At 39.1% G+C, this 12,511-nt stretch overlaps 1 protein-coding gene across 7 annotated transcripts in view; it reads right to left on the bottom strand.

The window, feature by feature from the left end:
• Nucleotides 1-6,058: 6,058 nt before the first annotated feature.
• The window catches only part of TBC1D5 (TBC1 domain family member 5), a 329,050-nt gene continuing 322,597 nt past the window's right edge, over nucleotides 6,059-12,511 (bottom strand). For 6 of the 7 annotated variants that reach the window (XM_089532977.1, XM_089532978.1, XM_089532981.1 and 3 more), the window contains one exon: nucleotides 6,059-10,199. In XM_089532977.1, coding sequence (XP_089389103.1) covers nucleotides 9,903-10,199 — 297 coding nt within the window. In that variant the 3' untranslated portion in view covers nucleotides 6,059-9,902. Of the gene's footprint in view, nucleotides 10,200-10,291; nucleotides 10,408-12,511 lie in introns of all 7 variants that reach the window. The other variant, XM_089532982.1, reaches the window with a different exon arrangement.

Genomic DNA, 12,511 nt, shown 5'->3' with positions numbered 1-12,511 from the left:
TCACATGTATGCCTGAACAGTTCTGGGACCCACAGAGCCAAGTTGCAAACTAAAATGTCAACAATGAACAGATCTAATGTTGCCTTTTAACACTAAACCTACGGATGAAATGAGATGTGACATGGAGTTCTATGTCTTTCCTCTCAAGCATTTTAAAAATAAAAATTGCAATGAAGGCCTCATTCCGACCACAAAATAATACAGTTTTGAGTCTAATCAATGAAGCGATATAGCACCGAATAGACATTCACAGTATTTGAGCCATGATTGAACCTACCTGTTTCAATTCAATCTACTTTGTGTTCACATTCAGCAATGGATCGATTCAACATGGAGTTGCCTCACAGGGGTGAAAGCACCACAGGCAACTGATCCAGATTCACAGCCCGTTCACATTAGCACTGAGTCGATTCATTATAAAAGAAGTGGGCAATGCCGCAGATCTGGAAGAACTGGTTTAAATGGGTTTAATGCTGCCCCCCCCCCTCGACAAATCATGCCAGAAATTCAGCACAAGTGCAAACAAGGGCCATTTAAACCGGGTCAGATTGGATTGCAAATTGGTTTATTATACAGTGGGAAAGAGGCCTAAAACTGCTATTTGTCCTCAAGCCTACCATGCCAGAGGCTGCTCTGGTGAACCAAAGATGTGCATTGCCCAGATTTTTTTTTTCCTCCAAAGTTCGGGAAAGAAAGCTCAGATTAGGAGTGATTTTTAGGGGCTACATTATGGAAGGTTAAGTAGTAACCCCTCATTGTACTTTTGCTCCTGATTACAGTCTTCCGAGTTTGTTGTTTTGATTGTTGTTGTTGCTGCTTCTGTTGTTGTGCCTTCAATTATTTTCCAACGTATGGCAACCCTAAGGTGGTGAGATTTTCTTGGCAAGATTTGTTCAGAGGAGGTTTGCCACTGCCTTCCCCTGAGGCTGAGAGCATGTGAGGCTGCTTTGACCAGCTTTGGTTGACTTGGTGGATGATTTATGGAAACTGGACAAGGGATGCATCCTTGTTGGTTCTCCTGGACCTCTGGCTGACTCTCAATACCATTGACCATTGTTTCCTCCTGGGCCACCTCTTTGGGATGGGACTGAGGCTACTATACTGTAGCAACACCAGTCTTCCTGGAGAGATATGCTCAGAAGGTGGTGCTGGGGTATGTCTGTTTGACACCCTGGACACTGGCTTGTGATATCCCTCAAGGCTCAGTTTTGTCCTTTGTACTGTTTAACACATACATGAAACCACTGGAAGAGGTTGCTTTGAATTTTGGAGTCCAGAGTCACCAGTACACTGATGATATTTAACTCTATTTTACCTTTCTATCCAATTCCGAAAGGGCTGTTTTGATACTGAACCAATTTCTGCTGTCGGTAATGGATTGTATGAGGGAAAACAAACTGAAGTTTAACCCACCCAAAACAGAGGAACTTTTGGTCTGTTGAAAGGCAGATCTGATAAAAGGAATTCAGCCTGTGGTGAAGAGCTTTATGCTACTTTGAAACCTCAGATTCAAAGCTTGAATGCACTCCTGGATTCAGCCCTTAGCCAGGTGACCAGAGCACATTTGAACAGTTAAAGCTACTGATGTGAACCGCTTTGATCTCGAGGAAAAGCAGTATATAAATAAACAGTTTATTATTATTATTATTATTATTATTATTATTGTTATTATTATTATCATTATTACTGTGCCAGCTGTGCTGATTCCTGGAGATGTCTGAATTGGCCATGGTAACATATGCCTAAAGGGTCTAAATATCCTAAAGGCACCAGATCCCACTTAATCTTGGAAGCTAACCAGGGTCAGCCCTGGTTAGTACTTGGATAGAAGATTGCCAACAAATACCAGGTGCTGCTTTATCTCAAGTGAAACCACCTCTTTAGTACTCCTTGCCATAAAAAATCCTACGAAATTCATGGGGTTGCCGTAAGTTGGCAGGTGACTTGGAGGCACATGCACATACAGACAACATATGGCTTTGTCACATTCCAGTTGGATTATTGCAGCACTCTGTACATGGGGCTGTCTTTGGAAATTGTTCAGAAATTCCAGTTGGTCCAACTGTTGTGACCAGGTACTAATCAGAGCCAGAAACATGGAACATATAATTCCTTTGTTGCAACAACTTCACTGGCTACCAGTCCCTTTCAAAGTACAATCAAAGTGCAGGTTTTGATCAATAAAGCCCTATCCTGCCTTGGTCTAGACCATATAGAAGACTAGATCTCCCTGTATGAGCCAGCCTGAATCTTATGGGCTTTCTCTTAGCCCCACCACTGTTAACCAATGTGCATGGGAAAGGAGCCTTCTTAGTGGCTGCTCTGAGATAGCTGAATTCCCTCTCACAGATTTTTGCTTCTCCTTTCTCTTCTTGCTGACATACAAAGAACTTGCTACCCAGGCTTTCAATTTTTCATTGCTTGTGTAGAAGGATTTTTAATGGAGTGTGCTGGATATTTGTCTGTATTATATTTTAAACATCTTTTTACAATTTGTTGTGGATACTTTTTCTGGCTCTCTTTCAAAAGTGCTCTGGTTATGTCTACAGACCCAAGCACCCCTGATCATTAGCTGAACTCAATACTTAGCTTGTACTCTGAACTGATTCACTGCTACTTACCATAGTGAGAGACACAGCAGAGCCTCCCTGCCAGATAGCAATGATGTGAAAACTTGAAACACATTCAAATTAAATTTACACCTACTGCAAAACACAAGCAATGAGTTTGCTCTCACGTTGGCATCATTAACAATGTACCCATGTGTTTTGCTAAGATTTGCAAGAAAATAAATCTGCCACATGGCACGGAAATACAATATGCAAAGTACTTGGTGAGGATTGTCAGAGGAAACTCTTAGAGTCTAATTTGCATTACTACGGGGGGGGGGGAAGGGACACTTTAATTTCCTGTGTGACCATTTCTGTGTTCTTTACCAGCTCTCTAATGGCTAGGGAGGCATAGGGAAACTTCTTAGATTGTATTGAATAAATAGGAAGGGTTTTAGCTTCCGGGGAGCCTAGAAATAACATTAAGGGAAGCTCAAGATGAAACTGTCCATTTGACGTAGAAGCAGCAGCTGCAATGAACTGGCTCCTACCCATCCCAAAAAACACTCAGCCCCAAATGAAAGTTATTGTTGGTCAAATGAGCAAGGGCCATTAATAGCCACTGAATGGAAGAACAACACTAAGGGATGATTATCTTCACCCAAATGGAATACAATTGCTTACTTAGCACATCACACAATAATAATAATAATAATAATAATAATAATAATAATAATAATCATTTATACCCCACTTGTCAGCAAAAAGGCTATCAGAACGGCTTACAGTTTGTTAATTAGAAATTTCCTTGCCCTCTGTTGTGGTCACAAAGATCTTTCTACCTTTCTCTCCACTTTGCTTGTGTGTCTTGCCTTTTGGATATATAAGCCTGAAATATAGATTTTTGTGTGTAAGCAAATAGACATAAACAACAACAGGTAACAAATACCAATGGTATTGCTCATGACAGAGCCTGGAAATATTAGTTTTATAAATTACAGTTCTGAGAACCCACCTAGCCATGCTGGCTTGGAAAAGTCTTTAACTGAAGATGCCAGGCTCAGTCCTTGACATCTCCATTTGAAAGGATGTTAGATAGTAATAGGACAATGACATTTTCTAACCTGTGACAGTTTGTCATAGCAGATACAATTAGAAGCTTGGTTGGATGAACAACTTGGCGTATGGCAGTTTCCAATGATGCCATTACATCTCTGACTTCGATCACCATTCTTCCCCTTATTCTTTCCTCTGAGCTTTTCCTTGGCCTTGCAAAATCCCGTCCCTGTCTCTGCCAAATAATGGGAGCAATCAAAGGCCATTTTTCCACGTAATGTAAGAGTTTATTTCTGTTATGTGTGTGTTTCTCATGTGGTTAATGCAACTTGAATCCACAAAAAAAACATTCCTATGTATTCCCACCCCTCTAACTACAGGGTACCTCTTCATGATTCCATATAGTGAGCTGGATACCAGGGATAAAGTTGGGAAGTTGTTGAGCACAAAATCAACTACTTTCAATGGATTCAGACATACTGGACAGTTCCTGAGAATAATACATCCTGAAATTAATGTTATGGTACATATCTACCCAAATACACAATGACCTAATCACTGAGCATAGTATATGTCCATGTGCACAAATGATTATGAAAATCAGCAGCTATTTCAGACAACTGGCATTTCCTATTCATCATAGGCTTTTACTTGACGGACAGCACACAGTGAGGTTCTGTTTGTAGTAGCTGTGTACACAGGTGTTCCATACAGCCTCATGTTCACCATTCTCATTCTTCCATACCAGTATCCTAATCTAAGTACTCTTAGGCTGCATCCACACAACAGAAATAATCCAGTTTGACACCACTTTAACTGCCATGGCTCAATTCTATGGAATTCCGGGAATTGTAGTTTGTTGTGGCACCAGAGTTCTCTGACAGAGAAGGCTAAATGTCTTCCCTGAATTCCCCACAGTTCCCAGAATTCCCGAGCATTCAGCCATGGTAAAGTGGTATCAAACTGGATTATTTCTGCAGTGTGGATGCAGCCTTAGTTGGTGTTTCAGTGGGTGAGAGGCAAACAGGAACCTAGGGGAGTGACGTAAGGTTGAACGCAGTAAGAGAGGCCAAAAAAGTTTAAACAACCCCCTGCTGCTACCCCCATTCTGCCTGAGCCTCAGACTTGACAATTTTTTATTGCTGTAATTTAGTTTGTAAAGAACAAACAGAAGGGATGACCCAAGTATGTACTTTCTGCATAATATGTTGCTTAGCCTTATTTTTAGTTAGAATGAAGTACAATGAGATAGTGAAGAGCTGTGGTGATCATCCTGTGGAGAACAACAGACTGCAATAGGCAGCATGATAACCGTCCCGCCCTGAGAAAGGTTTAGTGTAACAAATTACACCTTTCATGTTTAGTCATTGTCACAGGTATACACTTGAGATCACCACATTTAAAGGCAAAGTAGCACATATGTGTGTGTATGTGTGTGTGTGTATCTATATATATGCATTAAAAATCAACATTCAAAAGGTAGGAAACTGACTGATTTGGCTGTGCTAATATCTAAGTGACACTGCTGTACGTAAGGGGAGTGTGACAACCCAGAGTTGTTAAATCTATTGTACAGGTCTTCACTGAACCCCCAACCTTCCAAATTATCCACTTTGATAAATGAATGGTTCAACGGTTTTAATTTTAAGCTCACACATTTAATTTTAACAGAGGTAGTTGTGATGCACAACATAACAGGCACCACACCATACCCTTGCAATCTGCATTAAGCAATCTAGAATAAACCAACTGTTTCAATATCCACAGTCACCAAAGAGTATGCACTGAAAAGGAGAGAAAATCCACACATAATACAGTATGCTTTTGAATATGAATATGCTCTGGTTAGATACATGTTTCCAGTTGCTGAACTAAGTTTACAGGGAAGATAGCAGTGGGATCCTAGTCTCCTTCCTTTTGTCTACCTCCATGTCTTATTTCCAAATATTACCTTATATGTAGTATAGGGTTATGCCCACACTATTGCTTCCTATTTTGTTCTTCTTCATGAGAGTCTGAAATTCCATTATCAATAGAATTGCAAAACATATTAGTGAGTAAAAATGGTTCACCTTAACCTTTTAGCATCTGTGCAGGTACAAAGAAACAATGCTAAACAAGAGTTAAAGCAAAGCATTAAGAAAAAGGAAACACATTGGTTATACATATCATTTCTACCAATTAGGAAAAAAAGAGTTGTTGGTCTGTCTTACTGGCCATATACAACTATGGCTGGACTTGGTTAGCTGTTGCCATTAATCATATCACCATATTTGAGATATTATTACATACTTATTAGTACTTATAACATGTAGTACATTTTTGGTTCACAACTGTCTTTGTTTTCTAGTTGACACATAAGCTAATTTTTCTGTCTCTGCTACTCTTACGAATGGTGTTTATATTATTATTATTATTATTATTATTATTTGTAGTATTGTAGTATTGTGGGCTAGAGAGGAACATCATTTTCTTTCTTCTTAATTTCTTTTTTTGAGGCAGGCATGATGCACTACTTTCTTGGAGTTTAATCTCTCAGGAGTTTTCGATCAAATTTCATCTTACAACTGTTTCAGCAAACAAAATTCTCATGAGGTGGAGACGGGGTCTGCTTTTGTAAGACTGGGAGGACTTAGGATAATTATTGCTTTTCCAAGAATCAATGGGAAACTCAGAACTGTGCATGTTAGTTCTTTCTTTAATAAATTATTCCAGACATTCTTATAGCGGAAAGATACACATTTCCACATGTAAAAAGGTACATCCAGTCAACTATATGGTCATCTCCATTCTACAGTAATGTGGTGGACATTACATGCAAGAAACTCGAAACAGAGACTTACCACATCAATGATGTGGTAAAGTTGCAAGGAAACCAAATGAGTCTCCAATTGGCTGAAAAATGCTTTATAGTTCAATAAATTAATGCTAATCAGTCACTTATACTACATGTCATTTTCTATCAATCACCATGATCTATGGGTAATATGAACAAACTTTACAGATGATACTTTAAAGTGGGAGTAATCACTAGTAAACCTAATGTAAGGTAATATGGGATTATTATGACCTAATTGGTTTGCACTGATGTGAATATAAACTTAAATACTTTCAGTGTAACCAAAGAGCAACCTCCAGTATATAAGTGCAATGTACTAGGACATAGTATCACCAGATGTTAACTCCTGTAACAGCATTACTCAGATTCATCTTTCACCATGAGTAAAGTAGTATTTATTTTCTGAAATAATGGATAATTACAGGAACTGCAGAAGTTAAGATAAGCTAATTATAGCACTTTAAAAAAAAATCTGGTGAGGTTAAAAAAATATCAACCGTATTTTAAAAGTTCATGGCACCAAGACTGCTCTAACAAGAAAAATAATACAATCTTTGAAATCAATTGACAGCAAGAGGCAATTATATATATAAAAAGCCTAAACACATAATAATATTTTCCCCCCTACAAGACGATTTGTCATTCTCCAAGTTCCCTGCTGCTTGGGTTCCCACTTTTAAATAGGAGCTCCAAATGGCACTTTTTCCTGTGTTATAACAGCACCAAAGCTAGGCAGAAAGGAGTAGGGTTAGGCATTTTTAAAGGATTATAAAGAGGTACCAGTCATATAATCCTTTGTTTTTGATCCTTACACATCCAAGGAAGTTAAAAAAAAATTACACACCGAACAAAAGGTGGAATCCTGAGGTGATTTTCTGGGAAAGGTGGTAGAAATTTATGGCTTGCATAAGCAGAGCATTTTCTTCCATCTAGATCAACAGCCACATATATACTTTATGCAACTCCTCACAAACTGTATCTTTATTAGACTCTTTGTACAACTTCTCAGGACTACTCTCATTTTTATAAGGTGTCAGGACATCTGTGTGTGATCAATGACCAGACAGTACCTGAGTACATAGATGTGAATCTGCCACCATGTTACAACAGTTGCCTGCTAATTTTGGCCTTCGTCCAGAACACACATGGATATAAAAGTAGCACAAAAGTACATTCCATTGCAAGGTCAGAATTCCGGGAGATCCAACTGACTCAGAAAACTTATTCCTTTCAGTGTATGTAAAAGAACAATAGTGGTTTTGTCACTCCTCAGGTTCACCACCACTGCTGCTAAGAAGGTCACTAATGCAATATTCTCAGAAGGATTCTGTGTATTATGCCACACAGTTTGATGTTTTGGGGGCTGTTACAATTCCTATTGATTTACATTCACATTTTCATGTTCTAGCATTCATGATGCAACTAGTTCTGTGTGCCTCCAGTAAAAATAAAGCATACAAGTCTTTTCTACTTGTAAATAAAATATTCAAAATAGCCTCTGTCAATATCTATGTATGGTAACACTAGCAAGAGTGATTTTTGTTTGGTCACCATCAAGGTTCTAGAGATAATGAAGTGAAATATCTTTTGCAAAAATTCTCCTCCCTACTGTTACTGATTTCATGGATGAAAGGTTTTAATTTCCATATGTAGACTAAAAGCAGATTAGAGAACTAATTAGATCTTTCCAGTGATTGAAATCATTCAAGAATTGCCTTTCTCTTTACTAGGTCTGGAGAAAGCTTTTGCCATAGTATACTTGCATACTACAGAGCTAGCACGGTGTAGTGGTTTGACCATTGGCCTAGGAACATTGGGAGTCCAGGTGTTGAGATTTTATTTAAATCCCCGATTGGCCGTGGAAACCCATTGGGAGACCTTGGGCAAGTCATACACTCTTGTCTCAAAGGAAGGCAAAGCCAAACCCCCTCTGAAGAAATCTTGACAAGAAAACTCCATGATAAGTTCACCTTAGGGTTGCCATAAATCAGAAATGACTCAAAGGCACACAACTACGATACTTGCATACAAAAAAGATAAGAGGAGGAATGGCTAGATACCAACATGTTTTTGTTGTATAAAGCCATTTCACTTTTCAGTTTTACTGCATTCAACCTTCAAGGTGGAAGTGGGAAACTGAAAGATCTCCCACAGGTCAGTGACTGCGGCTTATAAATCTTAATAAATCCAAGTTCCTCTCCTAGGTCACTGAAAATAGTCAATGTAACCAAGGGCAATGCTATGTATACAGTTTAGCCTTGGCTTAGAAGTGAGTAAAGACCATGTTTTCTGCTCTTCTATGAAGCTTATTATTTATTATACTGATAGTGCAGGGTGCAACTGCTGAGCAAGAAGTACTTTGAAATTAGACTAAAAAAGCTGGAAAGAAATATTTAGTACCACTTCATTAACACTATTTACTACATACTAGTTCTGGGCACTGACCTATAAATTCTCCTTGATTTCCCCTTTGTCATGGTAACAGGGCAAACTGACCCAGACTACAGTTTAGTTTGCGTCAATGTTGTTAGGAGACTGTTGAAATAACAAGCACTAGGAATCTTACTGACCCTTGTGTGAATAATGCAATGAAGTAGATGGTTTGCACTTAAGTAGACTTGAAGTATTATCAAAGAACTGTTTCTACATTGTTAAGGAATATTGTGTCATGATGCCCCTCAATGAACTTTGTTCTTGGATCAGAAGGGATTGTGGAAGTCCTGAAATAGTTATAAAAATACATTCCAAACAAAGCTTACTGAGAAAATGTGAGCTGTATACATTAGAGAATGAATTCATATCTCAATGGGCCTGACTGCCTGCAAATCATTTAATATGCACTTAAATTGTCCTTTCTTAGTTCATCCTGCCTCATATGAATAATAATGCAAGGCCATCTCTTATACATATACCCAACATAGATACTTCCCCCCTCCCCCTGCTGAGAAAATGGTTCAGGAGGCCAGCTGTTGTCTGAATCTTTATTTTTCTCATTTACTAGCTGATGTATTTCAGGAAGAAATTCCTAATCTCCCCAGAACAAATCTGTCAGGATCTCAAATTGTTACCATATCCATTTGTTTTCCTCATAAGTGGGGATGTCCAGTTGTTTAACTCATGAGATTATATGTAATCTACAATCTATTCTACAATGATGAGGAGACTATAAATTGCTGCTTCAATATTCCAAGAAGCTGTTAAAAGAGTAAACTTTCAATACTTTTAGTCATAAATCAGATCCCACTGTTAATGTGTGAATGTTTTAAAGGAAATCCTTACACATTTGCTTTTTTGTTCTTTTTTTTCCTGGAAAGAATTGCCTTTACTATGTCTGTGCTCTGACTGAATATTCAGGCTTTTTGACTCTTGAGTCAGAATCAGTCAGCATGTCCTGTGGAACATCATATGCATGTGTTGATGTTGTGTAACAGACCTGACAGTCTATTTAAATGGCTTACTTAAATCTCCAGGGGGCTAACAATGGTAAAGTCAGAATCCTTGCTGTTGTTGCTGCTGTCATCATCAGGACTGGAACTGAGGTTACTAGAAGAGGCAGAAATGGACCCCATTAATGGATCAGAAAATGCTAAGGAAGAGTGGGATGGGCCCTCAATCTTGGTGGTCATATCCTTGCAGGTTGGCACAGTCTGCTCAAGCTCAGGAGCTGCATTCACATTTCTCTCCTCTTCTTTGGAAACTAGGATATAGTCATCAGTTTGACTATTGGCCAACTTTGCACTTGGATCACTGGCAGCCTGTGGAAAAAAGTTTAGAATACAAGACAAAATCAGAAAAGCATTTTTCCTCTACCATGTCGAGTGCATCTATCATCACAGCTGGCACATACCTTTACAGGCGCAGCCGCTGTTGCCTCCACCACCACTGCTCACGTCTAAAGGTACACACCAGTAAAGGTACATATAAAGGGGATCCTAGTTGGGAACTCTTTAAGCAGCGCTTCTCCTACAGATCATAAAGGATGAGTGGGTTTATAGGATGGAGGTGTTCCTTCCTTAACATAAACATGCACAGGATTAAGGCTGTTTGGGGCATTTATAATCCTCCCTCCCACCCAAGACACGCTTGCTTCCCAACACAAGAACATTTCCTCATTCTTTACTAAGGATGTACACTTTGTTTTCCTATATAGAGATTATCTCTGTGAAAGATATCAAATGTGAAGTCATTCTTCATGACTCATAATGGGAGAAAAACATTAGTAAGGTTTAATGCTAACTACAGCATTGAAAGGAAGCTATTTTAAAACAACCCCATTGTACAGTTTAAAAGTGTGAAAACTAAATTTATACACAATTATTTCCCCTACAGCCTCCTTTGCAATGGCTGAGCTTTTTCAATACTGATATTTCCAGAGGTGAGATATCTCCCTACTCCTTCTTCTGCCAGTTTCGGTTTAGGGAAACTCATAGTGACATGAAACATGTTTTCTCCCATCTGCTGCTGCTACTGAATAAATGGAAAATGACAGGATTATACTTCCAGTAGCTTTGAAAGTTAACAACCTACACCCAGTGCCATATGGCTCCTTGAAACATTTTTCCATATTAAGAATTTGCTAGTGGGATGAAACTTATTTGTATCACCTACAGAGAAAAAAAAAAAAAGAATAGGGGAAACACCCTCAAATAAAATGTTCTAAATGGGACTGTAAGCTTCATGGCATTCATCTTCCTTTTGTCATCCACTGGCAAAATCTTTGGCATGGCAAGGGCCAGACTGGAAATACAGCAGGGCAACTCTATTGCCATCTATGCCCCAGAGCAGCAGAGATCAGTGGTGATGGAGGAGGAGCATTAAAGGAATTACTATCTCTCTTGGTTGAGCCTCAATGAGAATGACATAGGTACTGAGCAGAAGTGGTGAAGGAATGAAGAGAAAGAGGAGTGTCTTAAACTACAGGAGATAAAGCAGGTCTTCTAACCTCAATTTCAAGAGCATTTGAAATAATTAACACACACACTTCCTCTTTCCACCCAGCTCTTAAAAGGTACACTTGACTTTAAAATGTGCCTAGACCACCAACGTCAGCTTTTTAAACCACTGTAGTGTTAGCACTTTGACTCTCCCCCCCCCCCCCCATCTCCACACCAATAGTCATAGTCAAAGAGCTGGAAGAGGGCTTATGGGCCAACTAGTCCAAGCCCCTTCTCAATGCAGGATCTCCAGTTAAAGCATCCTCAGCAGGTAGCTGTCTAGCCTCTTTTTGAAAACATCCAGAGAAGGAGACCCCTCCCCCCTAAGCAATTGGGCCCACTGCCAAGCCACTATCACTATCAAGAGGTTCCTTCTAATGTTCATTTGAAATCTACTGCCCTGTAACCTCAAGCCATTAGACCTCTAGGGCAGCAGAGAACAGGCTTGCCTGCTCCTCTCTGTGACAGTCCTTGTGGTATTTAAAGAATGCAATCGCATCATCTCCTCAGTTTTCTCTTCACCAGCCTTCAACCCATAACGTGTGTTACCTTCTCTTATCATTCTTGTTGCCCTTCTCCGAACTTGAGGTTATGCAAATGAATTTAACTTGTACTTAACTTTAAATCCTATATTTAACTTTTTTTTAAAAAAGGATGTCTTTTCTGTCGTTGGACCTAATTGTAAATGTTAGAGTAGCACTATTACTTTGATTCCTCTCTCATCTCATAAAGAGAAAAAATAATGTAGAGCTCATATCAATAAAGTTCTACACAAATCCTTCCCCACTCTCATTTTTTATGGTGAGAAGTTCTCTCTCTTTCTCTTCCTGCCACAGTTGGATGAACACAACTGCTTTTGATACTTATGGATCAATTAGGGTTGCCATAATTGTCCACTTTTACCAGGGACAAAATGTGGAACAAATTCAAGACCAAACTGTAGGACAACTGCAGGACAAAACTCAGCCCAAAATGTAGGACATTGAAGAAAAATGGTGGACCTTAAATGTCCTACATTTTGAGCTGAGTTTTGTCCTGCAGTTGCCCTACAGTTTGGTCTTGAATTTGTCCTACATTTTGTCCCTGGTAAAAGTGGACAATTATGGCAGCCCTAGGATCAATGAGCATGCTCC

The sequence above is a fragment of the Sceloporus occidentalis genome, unplaced genomic scaffold (genome assembly GCF_023333645.1).
Source record: "Sceloporus occidentalis isolate IW3139 unplaced genomic scaffold, rSceOcc1.0.p SCAF_7, whole genome shotgun sequence".
Classification (NCBI taxonomy): Eukaryota; Metazoa; Chordata; class Lepidosauria; order Squamata; family Phrynosomatidae; genus Sceloporus; species Sceloporus occidentalis.
This window is presented reverse-complemented; position numbering and strand designations above follow the sequence as displayed.